This window comes from Coloeus monedula (assembly GCF_965178545.1).
Source record: "Coloeus monedula genome assembly, chromosome: 9".
Taxonomy (NCBI): domain Eukaryota; kingdom Metazoa; phylum Chordata; class Aves; order Passeriformes; family Corvidae; genus Coloeus; species Coloeus monedula.
Genome location: NC_138789.1, coordinates 5,043,202 through 5,062,024, shown reverse-complemented (window position 1 = coordinate 5,062,024; position 18,823 = coordinate 5,043,202). Strand labels below are relative to the sequence as shown.

Genomic DNA, 18,823 nt, shown 5'->3' with positions numbered 1-18,823 from the left:
ATCCTTCCGAGAGAAAAGCCAGGCAATGTACAGGAGTCTGCCCCTACCCTGATGTCAGGTTGTGGTTTTTAGATGGAGACAGGGTCAAAGCCTCATCCTCATTCCTAAAATGGAAACCTTGCCTAAGTGCCAGCACATTGAGCTACAGAGAGAAGCTGTGCCCTGTGATGCTTGTGCTTTAAGCATCCCTCACATAAGTCAAGATGCCCAGTCTGACAAGCACTTTGCAGATTTTACTGGCCCAGGGGGCTGGTAAGCTGTGCACTGGCATAGCAGCCATCACCAGTGGAAATAAGTCTCATGGGATTTAAACTCCACAAGTAGGAAAAAGAAGAAGATGCAAACATAATTCTACTTGAAACCTAAATTACTCAGAGATCAGCTGTAGAAGAATGATTGTTTGTTGTTCTTGCACATGGAAACAGGTTCAGTATGTAGCATGGATGCAAGAGGAAGCATACGCTCCACTTATTAAAGCTCTCTGCTGTCACTTTGATGCGTGCTGCTCTCCGTGCGCATTTGGCCGTGTGGCTGGTGGTCGTTTCTGCTCAGAGTTCTCTCTTTGTGTCTCAGCACCATTCTCACCTCACCCTCTGCATGCTGCCTTCTGCCTTCCTCTTGCTGTTCTCTCTCCTGCTCTGGCTTAGCCTCATTGTCTCTGGCTGTTCTTTCTGCCTTCTGTTGTCTCACTGTGCTCATTTCTGTCACTAGGACCCCAAGAGCTCCCCTCTGCTTCCTCCGGACCTGTTAAAGAGTCTGGCTGCCTTGGAGGAGGAGGAAGAGCTGATTTTCTCTAATCCTCCTGATCTTTACCCAGCTCTGCTGGGGCCTCTCGCCTCTCTTCCTGGACGAAGCCTCTTTGTATGTATTTGATGTAATACTGCTGCTTCTCACTCTTAACTGGCATCTCTTTCATCTGTGAAATTATAAGAAATGTGAAATTCCTTTCTCTCCCCCATCCCTCCTGTCCACTTCCCTGCCTCACCTTTGAGCTAGTTTTCACTGAGGCCTATGATATGACTTGCCTCATCCAAGCCTGCTAATTTGTTCAGGAATCAGAAGAACTGGGATTTTTGTAAGTACAGTCCACAGGAGAGGTGTTGATGCATCATGATGCATCATTTTAATGCACTAGCTCTTCTGCAGTTTTATGGGCTTAGTACTAAAGGGCAGACCCCCCTGAGTACTAAAGGGATGACCCCCACTGATTGGGCTGTGGGGGTCATCAAAACAAGGGTGTAGTGACAGGACAAGGGGAAATGGCTTCAAACTGACAGAGAATAGGTTTAGATGAGATACTAGGAAGAAATTCTTCCCTGTGAGGATGGTGAGAAACTGTGGCTGCCCCATCCCTGGAAGTGTCCAAGGCCAGGTTGAATCGAGCTTGGAGCAACCTGGGATAGTGGAAGGTGTCCGTGGGCAGTGGGGTGGAATGAGATGAGTTTTAATATCCCTTCCAATCTAGGCTATTCCACAGTTCTGTGACATGATTCTGTGATTATAATCTGCATATAAAAATTCCATAGAGGCAGGGGGATGCTCCCCTATTCAATGCAGAAGAGATTGAAAAAAGAGAAAGATGGCTTTGGAAGAAAATAGCAATTAACTGGATAAATACACAGTAACTCATACAGAAATATAGTCATTTTTGACAGAGGGGTTTTTTTTCCTATATTTTTTATATTAAAACTGTCCTAGTTCACTAGCTGGGGGGGTCTCAGAGCTGTTGAATTTTTAAATTGCCTCTGAAAGTGCAGCGTGCCTTTCTGTTATGGCTACAAGCACAGTCATTAAATCATACTCATTTAGATTAGTAGCCGTAACAAAGAATTATTTGTGACTACTCAAAATCTCTGATTAAGTCTCTTCCTCAGTTATTTTACCTGCCATTCCAAGGAGCCAGTTGCAAAATAGACACTCATTTCTCTCTCATTAGATAACTTTGCTAAGAAATTAATCGCTGCTTCAGCAGCTTCCTTTGAAGCTCCTACTGTTGTCTGCTGACAAATGGAAGGAAATCCTTTGCTGTGCGAGCCGTGTAAATATGCAGAGTGGGAATTTTGTCTGTGTTTTAAAACATGCTTTCAAAGTAATGAGCTGTCACTTTGAAAATCTAACAAGCTAGGGACCACTTGCCAAGAAAATAAGGCTGTTCGTCTTAAGTTTACAGGATGAAAGCAGAGATACTCCAGATAATGTGACTGTGTTAAAAACAGAGGGATGCTAGTTCAGGTTTTTCTTGTTTGAAAAATAAATTTTAAAACACCTGACATGCTGAGCTGGTGAGAGTGCAAGAAGGGGTTTATTTGTAACAAGACTACAGCTTTTATTTTGGTTCACACACGTTTTTACTTATGGTTTTACTAATTCTATGGCTTGGTGATCCACATCCTAAATTTGGTGATGGTCATTGTCTACCAGCCAAGCTTGATATTTTTTCTTTGGTTTCTGTGTCAGTGTTAGCTATTTCTTCTCTGAAAAGGCTCGTTTCAGAGACAGCTTTTCACTCCTTAATCATAGTAAGAACCAAACAGAAAGACAAGAAATATTTCATGCTGGAAATAACAGCTGTGTGAGAGGGAGGTGGCATAGGTGATGGAAAAAAGGTCATGGTCCATAATATCTTTACATGGAAGTAAAAAGTCATGGGGAGTTTTGAAAGCTTTCTTTTAAGCATTTGGGTTGGGGTTTTTTTCCTTCCTCTCTACAAGTAATTTATAGTGGGAGTGCTAAATGACGCTTGGACTATTACACCTAATTTAAAAAGCACACACCTAATTTAAAAAGCACTTAGCTGCTCTTGCTGTCTAAGAGCATCTCTACAGCAGGGATGCTCTCAGAACTGAAAAAATATTCTGTCAGAAGCCACATACAAGAGTCTAACCTTGTCTGAAGGAGTCTTCTGGTCACTGGGAGGGATCCTGTCTCACTTGTACAAGCTTTTCTCACTTGTACGAGGTTTTACACAACCGTAAGGTATTTTTGGCAGGAGTCTCCCCTTTAGGTGTATCAGAATATTAGACTTTGCATTTGAAAACCTGTTCTGGCAGTGGGGTTTGTCTTGAGACTCTGAGCTGTCATGTTTGCTGATTTATAGGTTATTAATTACAGGTAGTAGGAAAACTACTGATTTTTTGCACTTGTTAGCTTGCCTCTCCTGTCCTCCAAGATGCTGGAGCTAAAATGCAAGACAAGTTGTAAATGTGACCAAAACCTCTTTGGCAGTTTCTGTTAACATACTTTTCCTCATGGTCCCTACACTGAGCACTAATTGCTCTTTTCCCCTTTTTGGTTTCTGAAGAAGTCCCTGCTGGAAAAACCATCAGAATTGATGTCTCAGTCATCATCTTTCCTGTCCCTCAGTGGCTTTTCTCTAAATCAGGTAAGTGAGAACCAGAGTCCAATACCTTTTGCTGTTTCAGCTTGTTGTGGTTAAGCCAGTAGAAAACCTGAAAGAAATCCACATGGATGCATAATTTCAGTCTGTATCAACCTTAATCTTTGCCTTTATCAATTTTCTTCCCAAACTAATCTTGGCTATATCACTACAGATGTACTCTTGAGTCTTGCTGCATTCACGGGCCCTTTGCTCTCAGTGAATTCATGGAATTGACTGAAAAGGTGCATCTCAGGGTACTGTGGTGTGTAGGTTTTTATTTCCAGAGCAATGAATTACCTGTTCTCTTCCAGAGAATTGAACAGGGTCTTTATACAACTTTTCTGAGTAGTGAATCTGAAGATTTTGTGAAAACTTTGCAGTCCAGCCGGGAGAAATCTGTCCTGATTCAGAATGTGATGGACTTAATGTTAAATGGTCAGAAAAGATGGGGCTGGGAAGTGAAAAAGGAATAAGAAAATATTTTGAACTACAGTTGTTTCCTTTGTACAGTCTCAGTGTTTGAAATAAATCTAACACCTAAGCTCTTATATTGTTTGGTTTCTTTCAGGAAAGATATCCGAACAACAGCATGTTCAATGAGGTATATGGAAAAAACATGAATACCAGCACAAAAACAGAAGTCACCCCTTCAGCTGCCCATCAGGAGACTTCACTCTATTCTCTCTTTGAAGGGACTCCGTGGTCTCCATCCCTTCCAGCCAGCTCAGGTAATCCTGGTATGGCATTTCTTGTATGTAGTGATGTAAGAGGATTTGAGTTAATTCTAAACCAACTGCAAGTTGCATGTAACTGGAAATTAAATAAAACCCCCAAACTTGCTTGACAAGGTCTCTGAAGGTTTCTGTTTTACTTTATATATCCTCAGAAATACGAGGGGATTCTGTAATTAATATATTGTAAGAACCTGGATTTTAATTTAAGTAGTTGAGCAGGATAAATATTGTAAGAGGTGTTAAATCCTGAAATCTCTTTAGCTCGGTTTCCTGGACAGCCATTTGGGACTAGTGCTTTAACTCAGATGTCCGTATACTTTGTGTGTTGCTTTTTTTGGAAAAAGCAGGAGGAACTGGACTTCATAATGTAAATATTTGAAAAAGAAACTGTGTGAGTGAAGAGTGGAGGAAAATACAACAGTAGTGGGTTTTGTTGGGTTTGGTTTTTTACTGTTAAGCAGCCCATAAGGCAAACCAGCTTCTTCGTTAGTAATTATCTTAAAGGCATAAACCATAATTGTTATGTCATGATTTTAATTTCACTAAAAATCCAGAAGAGTGTGAGAGAGGAATTAATTGAGAAATGAGTGGATTTTAAGTAATATCTGGGCTGGATGAGATGTTTGGTAGAACTTCTGCAACCAACCAGGAAAAGATGTTGTGGGTGAAATGGAGGGAGTTGCAAAGTGCTTTTATTCTAGCAGGATTTTTGGCTCACATGGCTTCAATTTCCTCTCCCTTCACCTCGTCATTTGTTTCGTCCTACCTGTGGACAGGCTGCTTCATGCTCCCTCTCCTCTTTTGCTCACTATTGGGTTCTGGTCTGAATTGCTTTAAGACTCACATAAGTGTGAAATATTCCCAGATTTGAGAATTGAAGTTGTAAACTTGCAAACTCCTCAAGGTCTAATCTAGTTTTTCAATTGGTTTGTCAAGCTTCGAGACGATTACTCATTTAGTTTGAGACAAGTTCTTCAAGAGACATGGGGAAAACTGGCTTTGCCTAGCCAGCCCTCATGAGGTTTCCTGGTTTTTGTTTTTCTGGTAAGCATTAAACACAGTCATTCTGTTCTTGTAAATGTTTCGCTCAGAATTTAGGCATTCACATTACACTCATGTAATGGAGGGAATAAAAACTGACCTTCAGCATTGTAGCAAACTGGGTGATGGCAGAATTCACAGCAGCACTAAGAAATTCAAAACTGGGAGGCTCTTGCTGTCTCTGCTGACCTTTTTTTCCTCTTACTTTGTAATCCCTAGATCATTCAACACCAGCCAGCCAGTCTCCTCACTCCTCCAACCCCAGCAGCTTGCCAAGCTCCCCTCCAACCCATAACCACAATTCTGTTCCTTTCTCCAACTTTGGACCCATTGGGACTCCAGACAGCAGAGACCGGAGAGTCACAGACCGCTGGAAAACAGATAAGCCAGGCAAGTGCTGGGCTCCAGGTTAGCACGGAGGTGTCAGACACCATCATCTGATGATGTTTGTTTTGCACTGGTTTTGCCATGTTGCTTTAAACTTGTCTTTCTGCCATTTTAGCAATGGGAGGGTTTGGTCTGGACTATCTCCCAGCAACGTCGTCCTCTTCGGAGAGCAGCTGGCACCAGTCCAGTGCTCCTAGTGGTACCTGGACAGCCCAAGGCCCTCCTGCCATGGAGGACTCCTCAGCTGTGCTTATGGAGAGCCTAAAGGTGGGTTTGGCTGGGGCTGTGCTCAGGGACAAGTCTGCAGGCTGGATGATCAAGTGATGGGTGTTAGCTTGTTGGAAGTGTCAGAGTTCAGTGCCAGAAGCCCAAAGTTTTTCCTGCAGATTCACTTACACAGGCAGTGTGGGAGGTGTCACCAGTGCAGGAAGATGTCACAAATTTCCAGTTCTTGCTGGTTTTGAGTATTTTGTGGAACAAGCCCAGGCTGGCAGAACTGGAAGAAATTCTAGCATTAGCTTTGACTAGTCTAAAATTAGTAATAGTTAATGTGGTATGAATTTTTGTAGTAATGAAGGTTCTGGAGGAGGATAAGTTTCTTCCAGGGAGTCTCTTTTTAGAAGGTCTTCTTTGAAGCCTGGTTAACTTTTGTGATAAGCCAGGTATGAGTGATAAAGAGGGAGAATATTAGAACATGGTGTCGCTTTCCCATCTGGCAGAAGGGCTATGTAATGCAAAGAGGTGCTAATGTTGGCTGTTTGTTTTTAGTCCATCTGGTCCAGTTCTATGATGCACCCTGGCCCCTCGGCCCTGGAGCAGCTGTTGATGCAGCAGAAGCAGAAGCAGCAGCGCGGACAAGGCACCATGAACCCGCCGCATTGAGACAGAGGAGGCAACCCTTACTACGACGGCTCCATAAACCATGGCATGTTGGGTCTGCGGGACTGGCACACACAGTCCTGTGCAGGTGGCAGCCCTCTTTTCTGTTCCTTGCTGTCAGGAGGGCGTAAGAGCTCCACCAACCTACTGAGTGTGCACAAAACGTCTGCAGTGCAAGCAAACAACATCAGGAACTCTCCCATCCCCGGGCCCTTTGGAGGGAGAGAGGAACTGCTGTTTGGCTCACTCAGTAACCCGATATCACCGCCTCTCACCTTCTCCATCGTGCATGTCCCCAGCCACATGGGAAGTAAAAGCTGAGAGCAAAGGGCAGATGGGAGAAGCCAATGAGAACTTCTCAATCCTTTTCCTCTCTTTGGGGAGATACAATAGGAATCCATTAATGATTGCTTCGCTGACTGAGAATGTAGTTGAAATTACTCCTAAACATCTTTATTACTGTCTCAGTAGTAAGATCACACTGAATTCTTCCATACACAGATGTGCTTCATAGTCAGTGTGTAGCAATGGGAGCCCCAGTTGCTGCTCCAGTCACAATGGGTGGTGGCGAGGTGGGGCTCTTGTGTCCTGGACTAGCAAAGGAGTTTCATGAAAGAGAGTCTGGCACTTAGCACCACTTCACCCAGAGGGTGGACTAGAGACTCCAGCATGAAATGCCCTTCTCTCCGTAGGTGTTTGAGCTGTAAGGGGTGATATGGGGCATCGCAGCACTGCTGAAAAGCAAGTTAACTGCTGTGGGGTTTTAAATTAACGTGTGATTCCTGTACATTTTACTGTAGCATAGTGGCTAGCCCCACAAAGGGCAGGCTAGTCTGTGCATTCACAGCCTGACTCATTTTAATAGGTAGGTAGAAAGCTTTCAATGGGGTTTTTTTTTTTTGTTTTGCTTTTGGTTTTCTTTCCATCTTCCCATCTTCGCTGAACGCTCGTAGTTTCATAACCATGGCAGAAAATAATCAGGGGTCCAGCAGGGCTGGGTGAATCCGACAGCCAGCCTGGACAGCGTGGGGCATCCGCATGCCTGGTGAGGCACAGGTCAGCTCTGCAGAAACCTGTCCCAGCTGCAGCCCCAGGCTTTCAGTGCCAGAAACAAATCTAAGGCACCCATGGACACACAGAAACAGCACAGTGCTGTTTATAGATGAAAAGGTGCAGAAGGGAAAAGGAAAAAACGTTTTATTTGCTATTTATTAGGGGGATTGAAGACTGGAAGCTTTGTTAAAGAAAAGGACAGCATTTTTGTTAGGTTTCCCAGGGAAGTTACAGAAGCAGTCTCAATGTCCATTTGCTGTTTTTAGCAGTAGGGGTTTGTGTGATGATTCAGGATCTCTGGGCTGGAATTCAGCTGCAGAGCAAAGCACATGCAGGAGCCGAAGTGACACTGGAGTCTGGGCAGACCCAGAGAATACAAAAAGGGAAGGTGGAGAAGACCCAGTACCCTCAGGGGTACGATCAGCTCCCCACAAGCTCCACCTTAGCAACATCACTGTTCTGTGTTGCATTTCAAAGCTGTATTTCCTTTAACAAGTCCAAAAAGTGAAGTTCTCATCTGATGGTAATCCAGCCCACCCTGTGTGTCCCCTCCAGCCCTCCTGGTGTGTGTCCAAGCTGTGCGCCCAGGCAGCTGCGACATTCCCGTGTTTGCACCGTCACTGACTCTTGCACCCCTGACGAGCTAACCAGGAACACCATCTCACTCCCGGCTGTGCCAGGTCCCAGCTGCACCGTTCCACTTGTGCATGAGCGCCCGGCCTCGGGAATGCATCTGACCCCACCTGCCCTCCAGCACCTGGGGGGAGCAGGGGAAGGGGCCCCCAACAGAAACTGGTTTGTGTTGTAAGCTTTTTTTGTGTTTTCTGTCTGTCCGTGCAAGAACTGCAGCTGCTGAAATCAGCTTTGCCTTTAATTAAACCATGTTCTCTCCATCCGTGTCTGTGTGTAGCATTTATTTCCTGTGTGACTTGGCTTCATGCAGTTAAAAATGCATTACTTTTCTGTAGAAGCCAGAAAAAGGTTTGAAGTTGTTTTTTTTTCCCTTTTTTTTTTTTTTAAATTTGGAAGAGACCTAAATAAATCACAGTGGTTCTGGCTTGGGCTTGGTATGGATAATTCAGTTGTGGTTTTGTGCTGCCTGTGTAGTGTGTTTTACATACTGAACTAAAAATGTAGGATGGGAGCAGCTTGAAAAGCTCCTCCCTAGTTGCAGAATCATCCTGGTCCAGCATGCGCAGGGGGAGGTGGAGGACAGAGAGCCTTCTGCCAATGACCTGCCTGCAGACGAGGATGTTCACTGTTTCCATGCTTCCAGGTTTGTCACAGAACACTCCAGAGATGTTCTGGTTTTGAAATGACAGGTGTTTATTGTCTCCAGAATAAGTTCCTTTAAAAATAAATGTCCTTAGCACCTTTGGAGCAAAGCTCTGGGATTCCAGGCTGTATCTTTCTAAGGTACTGTCTTAGAATTCTGACTGATCAGGAACAGCTTTGAAGTACAGCTCCCAACGCTGAAGAAAATGTAAAATGTGTCTGCTTTTATTGGTGGGAATTTTAAAGTCCCTGCATATTTGAATTGTGAGTTGGATCAGGGTGAGGCTGTGTGGTGGCTCTTAAGATCTTGGGGTTGGCAGTAATGCTTTGAGGAAGCAAATGCTTTCCTGGTCTGTTGCTTCCTGAACTCACTTCCCCTTTGGGATCTGCCGGCAGGGCTGTAAATGCAGGTTGCACCACCCTCTTGTGGGTGTTCCCAGCTGCTGGCATATCTGTATAAAAGCTTTTTTAAGGATAGAGGAACAGGGCAAGTCTTGGCAAGCACAGGATTTAGGAATGAATGTATTCCTAACAGGAATTAGCAACTTCTTAACAAGTTCCTGTTTTAGAGAACAATGCAAAAGGTAAAATATAAAGTTTTTAATACAAGTAGCAATAACATTTAAATTTCATTTCAGATGCAGGGATTAATATGCAGACTACATAATGGCAACAGTTGAATTCTTAATTTCTCTCCACAACTTCAAGCTCTTCCGAAATCACTTTTCTGGGTGTTCAGTGTTGGGCTGTTGAATGAATGCAGATGGGAAGATGCCAGTCCTCCCCTTGCACTGGCCTTCGAACCAGTCTTCATTCACTGGAAGGGAAAACACAGTTCTTGTGACCCTAGGGATGCACAGGAGCATCATGTGCTGCAGACAGGCCTGAGATCACCATTTTAAGGTGTGTCTGCTGATAACCCTTTGAGCAGTGCTAGACCCAGCAGGGAGTGGAATGTGGAGGAAAGGGAGGAATGAGGAAGAGAGGAAAGTGGTAAGGTAAGAAGGAATGTCAAATGGGGGTGGGAAATTGGATCAAAATAGAGACCAGGGGGCTTGGAAACTGCCTTGAGTGGAAACAAAGTGAGTGTAGAGAGCGACGCAATCATCTGAGACCTTGGTCTGTCCTCTTCAGGATACATCTGAACTATACTGTCACCTGTTTCCCATGTTCATCTAAAAACCCTAAAACAAACTGCTAAAACCTCTAGTACCTTGGGTTAAGTAAAGCCTACGAGCTCTGACAGTTTTGCTGTGGGGGAACCAAATGAGGCAAGAACCAGCTCTGAACTGGGAAATACTTAGCTCAGCAATGAAGGGGAAGGTAGGATTTTGGGGTGGAGAGGGTCATCAGTATTGCATGGTGCAAAAACTAACCAGTCAAAGGTTGGGGGGGGGGGGGACTGATGGTGTACTGCTACTAAAGCCTGCCAGCCACCACAGATTAGTGACAGAACTACAGATAGCAAAATATAAGGGGGTTTTTGCCTTTAAAACCTATTCCTGATGTCTTGATTTCACTCAGAGGCTCAAGTGAAGAGGGGAACATGCCCTGTGTATATAGTTCCTCATAGATCTTCCTGAGATTTAGTCTGTATTTAAGCCTCAATTCCCACAGAAACACTAAGGACTAATACTGAACGACTAATTGTACCATTAACAACAAAATAGATGAAAAAAGGTTCCAGGTGAAAGGAATGGGAGAGAGAGCGTGCTCCCATTGTGGGGATGGCAGCTAAAATGAGGTGTCTCCTTGGAAGAATCCACTGTGATCAGTAAGCTTAAACACAGCCCTAGTGTAACTCCTGTCTTAAATGTTTGGGAGGGGTGCGGTGGAAGTGGGAGTGATGAAAACATGTTGGAAGAAGTGTGTGTAACAGGGACATGTGGATGGGAATCCCGTGGCAGAGCTGGAGGGGCTCTGCTGCTGCCACACCACCCTCCCTCTCACCAGAGCTGAGGGGTCCCTCCCCTCCCCTCTCCTGTCCCAGGAGGAGCACAATTACCTTTGGATAAAACAAGGATCATGTCTCCTGCCTGAAACTCCAGGTCTTCAGGTTGGGTGGCTTCATAACTGTACTGAGCTACAACATGGGTTGGTCCTGTCTCCCCTGGCATTGCCTCCTGCAGTGACTCCTCTGGTTTGCTGTCTGGTACAAACCCCTCTCCCTAGGGCAGGAAACAAGCTGGTGAGGGCATGACTTCTTGGCTTCCTTCTCTGTCCTAGGGCAAGAGAGACGAGCTCTGCTTCTCCTCTCCACCCACTCTTTGCTCCCATCCTTTCATGAGGTTGCTGGCCACAAATCTGTGCTTGTGGCAAGGAGAGCAAAGGCAGGAGGGAAGAGAAGGTGGCTGCCCCCTGTAGCTGTCACTGACCTCTGTGCCATTGCACCAGACTGTCAGGCAGTTGTCCTTGCTCTGGCTCCAGGCTGCCTCCACATTCTCTGCACTCAGAGTCACCAGCTCCTGGCCCTCCACAGGCTTGTACCTGGTGTGTGCAGGGGATGCAGGTGAGGAGCCCTGGAACATGGCCCTGGCTTGCTGGGGCCGGCAGTGCCTCACCTCAGCTCCGTGTGCTCAGGCTGCAGCTCCAGCTTCTTGCAAACCAGCTCCAGGAGTTCCCTGTAGGAGAGGCCTTGATCGACTCTCAGGGCAACTGTGAATTTGTAATGCACCTTGACGATGTAGGGGCTGGAGACAGTTGGTTCAGCCTCCTGCGGGTAGGAAACGGGATATCACCGTGTGTGGCTTGGCAAGCACAGGGATGTGGAAACTGTGGTTGCTTGAGTTAGACTGTGCCTCCCAAGCTGTGCTTGGACATTGGCTGGTCGGCAGCCCCAGGCCTGTCCCAGGAGAGAGCCCAGTAATAGGTTAGGGACTTAGCACCAAATTGTGGCTTTAGGGTGATCAAATCAGAGCTGTGTCCACCCTCCAAGCCCCTCATTCTTTTTTTTTTTTTTTTTTGAGTTGGAATTGCTGTATTTTCCCATCTCTCTTCTCAGTGCGACCTTCTGACACGCTGACCATTCCCAGGAGCACGTGCATTCCAGCCAAGCTCTCTCCTATTTCTCCCTTCTCAAGTGCCTCAGGTTGACTAAGATGAGAGTCATACAGTGGCTCTGGTCACTGCCCTGGGTCCACCTTGGGGCCTGGAGGAGAACTCTCAAAAAGCAGCCTTAAGTCACCTGGTAAATGCAGATTTGTAGGACCTCAAGGTCTGCGCTCGCAGGACATTACCTTTGCTGTGTCTCTTGGCTGCGCCACGGTAGCAGGAATGTAGTCTGGGGAGAAGGAAAAAGGTGGCTTAGCAGGTGGGATGGGGTAAACATCTAAACATATAGCCAGACCTCCTGCAGTCCATCATGATCTCCAGCAACACCAACCAACCCTGGGGCCAGTGGTGGTCCCTCGAATGGATACAGCATCTGCCAGAGGTTCATCTGTAAGATCTATATACAACCATTGAGCAGAGGTTTTCACTCTGTGCCTTCCCTCTTGCAGGGATGGGAACATGAGGGGTGGGATGTCTTTCATGGGTAGATTCAAAAAAGATAAACATGTAGCTGCTGGTTTTAGTGTCTTTGCTCTTCTGATCTCCCTACGTCCACCTGAAAACCAAAGGCAATCCCTGTCCTTCAATGGGGCTGTAAAGCTAAACTCAGGCTTTCAGGCAGGGTGATTTCACACAGGTTTGTGGAAGCCTTTTCATGAGAATCTGATTTACATTTTGGCAGTGCTTTGGAACAACTGTGCTCATTCCAGGAAGATCCCGAGCTACAGTGTTGAACATGGTCCCACTAATAGATCCAAGATGGCTTTTGATGCTATAAAGATGGTCACTGGGGTTGCTGTGTCCATAAGGTGTTTGTCCTTAATTCCATAAGCCAGAGCCAGCTCTACCCCTGAACGCATATGAGGCTGCCCTGACGGGGACATGAGCCCTCCCTGTCCTGCTGTTCATCATCTTTTGGTCGACCTTTCCCCACCACCTGGCTCAGGCCCTCCCCAGAGTGGGGGTAGGCAATTGGTTCTCACACAACAGATCAGGTTGGAAGGGACCACAGTGGGTCATCGGGTCCCACCTCCCTGCTCAAGCAAGGTCATCGGAGAGCACAAGGCACAGGACTGTGTCCAGATGGGTCTGGAGTATCCCCAGTGAGAGAGACTCCACACCCTCTCTGGTGTCTGTTCCAGTGCTTGGTCACTGCACAGGAAAGAAATTCTTTGTCATGTTCAGGTAGAATTTCCTGGGCATCCATTTCTGCCCATGGTCTCTTGTCCCACTGCTGGGCCCCAGGGAGCAGAGCCTGGTCCTTGTTCTGAGCCTTCCCTGCAGACAGGGACAGAGAGGGATGAGGGCCCCTCTCAGCCATGTCTTTTCCACATACTCCTTTTTTTTTCACATGTTGGTCATTGATAGCCAGACTAGACAGCACATCAACACCTGGGCAGTACTGTCTTTGCACAGTGATATTTTCTACCCCAAAAGGTTTTTTCTGCAGCAGCGTGGATACCATTGGCAGAGCCCTGTTTCAGCTTCCCAGCATCCTGAACCATCTGTGCTGGGGGTAGTGTGGTGGCCCTGGTGTCACCATCTCTGCCCCAGGCCTGGGATGTGCGACACTGGGTAGCACCAGCCAGGAATCCCCTTTATACAGCTCCTTCAAGCCTAGCCCAGCTGACAGCAGCACTGAAACTATCACGGATGCCCTGCTGGAAGGAGAAGTCTGTAAGGAATCTTTTACTCCAAGCTGGTTCTTGCCCCATTCCTACCTCCAGGCCCTTTTTCTCATTAGTCGCTGTGCTAATTAAGAGCACAGAGGGACTTGCTTTCCTCAGGGACCCCACAGACACTATTATACTCCATCCTCAGCATTGCAGTTGCTGTCTCTGCCTCCTGCTCTAGTATCTCCCAGTCCTTGACTGCAAATGGGGCCAGGAATGAGATGGAGATGAACCCTAGTCCTGGTCTCAAAGAGTGAGAATACAGCATCTCAACCTGCTGCTGGTGGCATCACCCTGTGCCCCCATCCCTTCAGCTCCCCACACTGACCTGGCGCCGGCCGCCGTGGCTTCTCCAGCAAAGTGAAGGTGGGTGACTCAGAAATCTCATCTTCTACAAGGGTTTCCTCCTGTGCCATGGGAAGAAGGCAGTGCTGTCAATCCCACCCTTCATGAGGGGCCGGGGTGCTGCTGCCTTGTGCAGCCCCCCTCCAACCTGTTATTTTCCCAGTCTGTTTGGGGTTTTGAACTGGCGAGGGGTGACTTTGCTATCCATTATCTCCCCAGCATTGCCAACCCCCACCAGGGTGCCACCAACACAGATTTTGCAGATAAGGTGACCATGAGCCAGAAGAACCAACCCCAGCATCATGAGGGGGAGGGAGTCACACATGGGTCCTACTGGGAGGTGGGTGTTGGGTGAATATGTGGAGATCTGCCCTCCCCAGGACACCATGGGCCTCCTCACCTGGATATGCAGCTTATTCTGGAGCTCCACAGGCTCGAGGAAGTTGCAGGGGACGATCCCTTTCTGCAGGGGAAGGAGAGATGAGTAGTGATTACTTGGCAAGAAGGCAACCCACTACCGGAGGACACAACTGGATGTGTCCTCACCCTCCCCTGCATCCAGGAGGGTTCCTGAGGCTTAAATTTAAGTTTCTGCAGGTTGGGTGGATTTCACTGAACCCTGTGGCCTAACCTAGAGTGGGCATAAGAGACTTCAGTCAGAAACTTATTTAATTACTGCTGGCAAGGCTCTGCCTCTGCAGAACCTCAACCACAATCTGCTGTCTACCCCTCCTGTCCAGCACACTCCTGGTATACCTTTCCATTGAACATCACTGTAGCCCAATTGTCCTTCTCTTTCTTCAGGACAAAGACAATGTTTCCGGGCAGGACCTGCAGCTCCTCGGCGGTCTCAGGAATGAACTCGTACATGACACGGTGTGGTTGCCCTCTGAGGGCCCTGGGTGTGGGAGCAGTGCACAGGTCAGGAATGTTGGCAATGCTTTTGTTTTACATCATAGGGAGAATCCAGACCTCTGCCTCCTTGTTTCTACCTTCCCCATTCCCCCTGAGTTCTGGGGGCCAACTGGATGCTCGGCTGCCAGAGTGCAGGATGGGGTTGTGCATGGTTGCGTGGGTTATCCATCCTTCATCCAACTTACCTGAGGATTTCTGCGGTCTTGGGCCTGGGTGGAGGACCAGAGGCCTGCCAAAAGGAAGACAAAAAGGAAAATACCAGTAATCCAGAGGATTTTGTTTGCTTTGCAGAAATGTCCTGCAGCCTTTTACCATGCCTACCCTCACCCCAACACTGTTCCTTCCTCCACATGCAGGTGCCTTAAGTGCCATGAGGAATATCACTGGCTTTGCTCCTTCTAAGGAACAGTTTCCAAATTCTTCAACATACAGTTGGTTTTCAGAGGCACAAACCTCTTTTCACTCCTGATTTTAGTTTCAGTTCACAGAGAGATTGAGATTGTCAACACCTGTCTGCATTGAGACGGGTGTAATTTATCTTGTGCAATGGTGTGGTGCTGTGCTGTGCTCCTGGAAAAACTCTTGCCACCTTTAGGAATGGGAAGATGCCACTACATCATCTGGAAAATGGCATGGGAAATGCAAAGGAGTTCAGGAATAGACAAGAGGATGCAAAGTGAGAACAGAACTGCCATTGTTTCTCCACTCAGGGTTAGGCAGATGATCCCTAATGAATCCTTTGTGGAGGGTCAGAGGCAGCTCCCTGCACAGAGCCATCACCCCACCCACTACTTCCCCATACAGGAAATCAGCTTAACCTCAGCCACAGCTGTGGGTGGGTTTGGAATGAACTTCCTGGTGCTGGAAGTAGCAGCTGATCTGTGGAAGCAGTGCCTGCCTCCTCCCCACAGCAGGTGGCACAGAATTCAGGATGGTAAGGGTGCTGTTTTGTCCCCACTGCAGGTCAGAGCCCTCAGCAAGGTGTGGGATGACAGCCACCCTACATCATCCTGCACTGAGCATGCTGGTCACTTACAGAATCTTACCTGTGGCTGTAGGGGAGCGAATCCTGAAAAATTGTCCTTGTCCACCACAGATGCCACCACCTACGGCCAAAGACAGATAGTGACTTGGTGCCTGTAGACCTCTCTCAGACCTCTGATGTCCACCCTCCTCCTTTGCTGTTGGCCAAGCCAAGCTCCTCAGGATGCTTCAAGCTCAGGAGGGGCTGTGATTTTAGGCTAAGCATCTTAGACTACAGACTGAGTGCCTCTGGCACCAAAGCTTCCCTCTCAGCTGTGGTAAATTTTCTGCTCTTAGCCTGACTGTTTCTGTGGCTTGAAGCATTATAACCTAGAAGTTTCCCTTTCTGTTTTAATCACAAATGTTGAAGGGAGCCAAAGTGTCCAGCTCAAGCCCATACTTCCTACAGGTGACCTTAAACGTAATTTAGAAAGTTGCTATATGTTTTTGCATGTTTCTGGCACTCAAGGAGCTGCCTGGCTCTTGGCTGTCTGACTCCCCAGTGCCTGGTTCCTTTTCTGGAGGAGTGCTGCCTCCCAGGACCTGAGCCCAAGGGTGGTATCCCAGTGACTGAATTTTGCACATTCACAGGAGAGAAGCTTGCTGGCTTATCTGAGCTGAAAAGCCCTTTTCAAACAGAGTGGCGGAAGAACTGGAGGTTGTTTGTGGGTGTCAAATGTTACATAGCTCCTTTCCCCCACCCCTGAAAATGTCTTGGCACGAGCTCTTTCCAGCTCATGTCCCTCATGTCTCACTAAGGAGACAAACTAGAAATAGGCCATGCTTAGCAGAAACATGCTTTTAGCTCCTGTATTCTTGCAGACTCCCTGTTCCCTGCAAGATCCCTGTGTGCCATCCCTCTCTCCATGTCTGGGGGATCCCTGACCAGCTCCCTGTCTCTGGCTGCCTGCCAGGCAGCAGCTCAGAGGGGTGATGAGAAGGCAGTCAACAGCTCTTCTCAGTCCACAGGCTTGGCCTGAATTAATAATATAGAGCCTTCTTACCATTGCCTTTCCCAGGTAGTCCTTCTTCTCCAGCTGAGCCACTTGCTTCTCATTTGGCCTGAACAGCTTCCCTGCAGGAATGGCCACCAGCTCACAGAGCTTCTGCTTCTGTAGCACAGAGAAGTCATGGAGCTTTTGGAGGTGAGAGCAGGGACTGATGAATGTCCTTTCTGCTCTGGGCTTGGGGTCTGCTCCATAAAGCCAAACCACCACCATGACAGCCCAATCCCAGCCCTGGTCCTGTCTTCCCATCCCTGCCTCCCCAGTGACCCAAAGCTCTTCCCATGAACTTGGGTCCCACTACAATATCCATTGCCACTGCATTTTAATCCTGCTAAAAGGTGGATGTGCTGTCAGTGGGATTTCCCTCCCTCTCCCTGTGGGGCTGTGAGACCTGCTCCTCCATACCAGGATGGCTTCCATTGCCCTGTCGATCTTGTTATGCTGGGGCTCACTCTTCATGCTCATTGCCAGGGTCAGGTGCTCCTCAGCCTTCTCCCAGTGCTCTGTTGTGGCATACACCAGTGCAATGTTGTAGAGAATCTGCTGGAGGGATGGGAGCAAAGGAACAAGTTCTTGGAGCAGCCAGACCGCTGCCAGGAGGGCAGGAAAGGAAAGGGCAGTGGGGCAGTCACACTGCACCCGCTTGCTTGGTTTTTGCAAGGTACAAAGAGAGGCTGGCTGTCTCCTCTTTAGATTTCTCATGCTGGAGAACAGACCTTTGAGATCAAGACTGGTGGCCAGGTGTGTCTCACCTCGCAGGCAAAGAGCCGGTAGCGCAGCCCCAGGATCTTGTAGTCAATGAGTTGGTTGCCTCGCAGCTGGGCCAGCGCCTCTTTGAAATCCTCAATGGCCTTTCCATGGCTGTGGAGCAGAGGATGAAGGTGTCACCAGTTCATGGTGGCAACCTCCTTGCCTCTAAGCTTGTATTCAGACTCAGTTCAGTCGGGTCTCCCCTCTATCCTTGCAGTCTTTCAGACACCCCACGGGAGGAGAGAGGTTCTGAGGCTCATGTTAATCCCAGGACAGCAGTGCTGAAGAGTAGGAGCCTGTTTAACCTCGAGGGGTTTCCGTTTGGGCTCTGGGGCACCAACCTGCCTGGGGCCATCCTCAGCTGAAGGCTGGCATCTCTGTAATCAGCAAAAATGAAACTCGAAACCCTTCCACTCACTTCTGCCTCTGGTAAAACACGGTCCCCCGCTGGAAATAAGCCACTGCCAGGTGCTTGTCACAGCTGATGCTCCGGGTGAATGCCTGCAGAGGTAGGAGAGGGGCAAAAAGGGGGTAAAAAGGGGACACCTTTAAAAACCTGAGGGTGTAGAGCAGTTGTACCTGTCCTGCTTTAGCCAAGTGGCGTGAGCTGGGCTCTGCAGGCTGTGTCTCCCTGCACCACTGGGTGGGGAGAGCCTGTACCAGGCTCCTGGGTTTTTCTGAGCTGGAGCCATCTGCCAGCATGGGCACCTCCTGGAGAGAGGGAGGGTGAACAGTGGGCTGTGCATCATTTGGCAGCCCAGTGCTGTCCCCCTTCCTCAGAGCTTTAAAAGGCCCTGAATTCATCCCTTAGACCATGATCCTTAATTCCTTCCTTCCCCACCATGTCCACCTATCTGGGCAGCCCCCAGAGGTGAGAGGATGAGCGGCCCTAGGGGCTGTACCTTACCTCCTCTGCCTCCACCAGCTTCCCCAGGACAAGGTGGATGCAGCCGATGTTAAAGCAGATTTTGGCAGGGGGATTCTGGACGGCCGTGAAGGCATCCAGGGCAGCACTCCACTCCTTCCTGTCCGCTGCACACACCCCTTCTTGCCACAGCCGGATCGTCTCCACCAGGGACATGGCGTGGTGGGAGTGGGATGTGGGATCCCCCTGTCTCGTGGGTCTCGCCCCTCTCCCTCTCCTTCCTTGAGGCGCAGCTTGGCCTCTCTGGCTCCCTTCTGCCGGTCCTTCTGCCTTCCCCCCACCCCCGTCACAAACCTGGCAGGAAGTGGCCTCACTCGCATCAGCCTCGGGATGGGGAAGTGCGGCAGAGGCTGCCTCTGACACAGCGGGTTTCCATGGGTTGCATC

At 48.2% G+C, this 18,823-nt stretch overlaps 2 protein-coding genes across 6 annotated transcripts in view; one reads left to right on the top strand and one right to left on the bottom strand.

Moving 5' to 3' along the window:
* The window catches only part of SMG7 (SMG7 nonsense mediated mRNA decay factor), a 54,500-nt gene extending 46,134 nt beyond the window's left edge, over positions 1 to 8,366 (top strand). For 4 of the 5 annotated variants that reach the window (XM_082287451.1, XM_082287452.1, XM_082287453.1 and 1 more), the window contains 6 exons: positions 712 to 861; positions 3,302 to 3,382; positions 3,948 to 4,107; positions 5,374 to 5,544; positions 5,657 to 5,808; positions 6,310 to 8,366. In XM_082287451.1, coding sequence (XP_082143577.1) covers positions 712 to 861; positions 3,302 to 3,382; positions 3,948 to 4,107; positions 5,374 to 5,544; positions 5,657 to 5,808; positions 6,310 to 6,423 — 828 coding nt within the window. In that variant the 3' untranslated portion in view covers positions 6,424 to 8,366. The remainder of the gene's footprint in view (positions 1 to 711; positions 862 to 3,301; positions 3,383 to 3,947; positions 4,108 to 5,373; positions 5,545 to 5,656; positions 5,809 to 6,309) is intronic. The other variant, XM_082287454.1, reaches the window with a different exon arrangement.
* Positions 8,367 to 9,427: 1,061 nt separating this feature from the next.
* Positions 9,428 to 18,593, bottom strand: NCF2 (neutrophil cytosolic factor 2; the record flags this gene model as incomplete). Its single annotated transcript, XM_082287185.1, has 15 exons — positions 9,428 to 9,565; positions 10,754 to 10,916; positions 11,124 to 11,235; positions 11,310 to 11,461; positions 11,985 to 12,028; positions 13,801 to 13,879; positions 14,218 to 14,280; positions 14,574 to 14,715; positions 14,918 to 14,961; positions 15,779 to 15,838; positions 16,760 to 16,867; positions 17,168 to 17,302; positions 17,515 to 17,623; positions 17,931 to 18,013; positions 18,420 to 18,593. The coding sequence occupies 15 exons, from the start codon at positions 18,591 to 18,593 to the stop codon at positions 9,468 to 9,470; spliced, it is 1,566 nt and encodes a 521-aa protein (XP_082143311.1). The 3' UTR covers positions 9,428 to 9,467.
* Between the last annotated feature and the right edge of the window lie 230 nt (positions 18,594 to 18,823).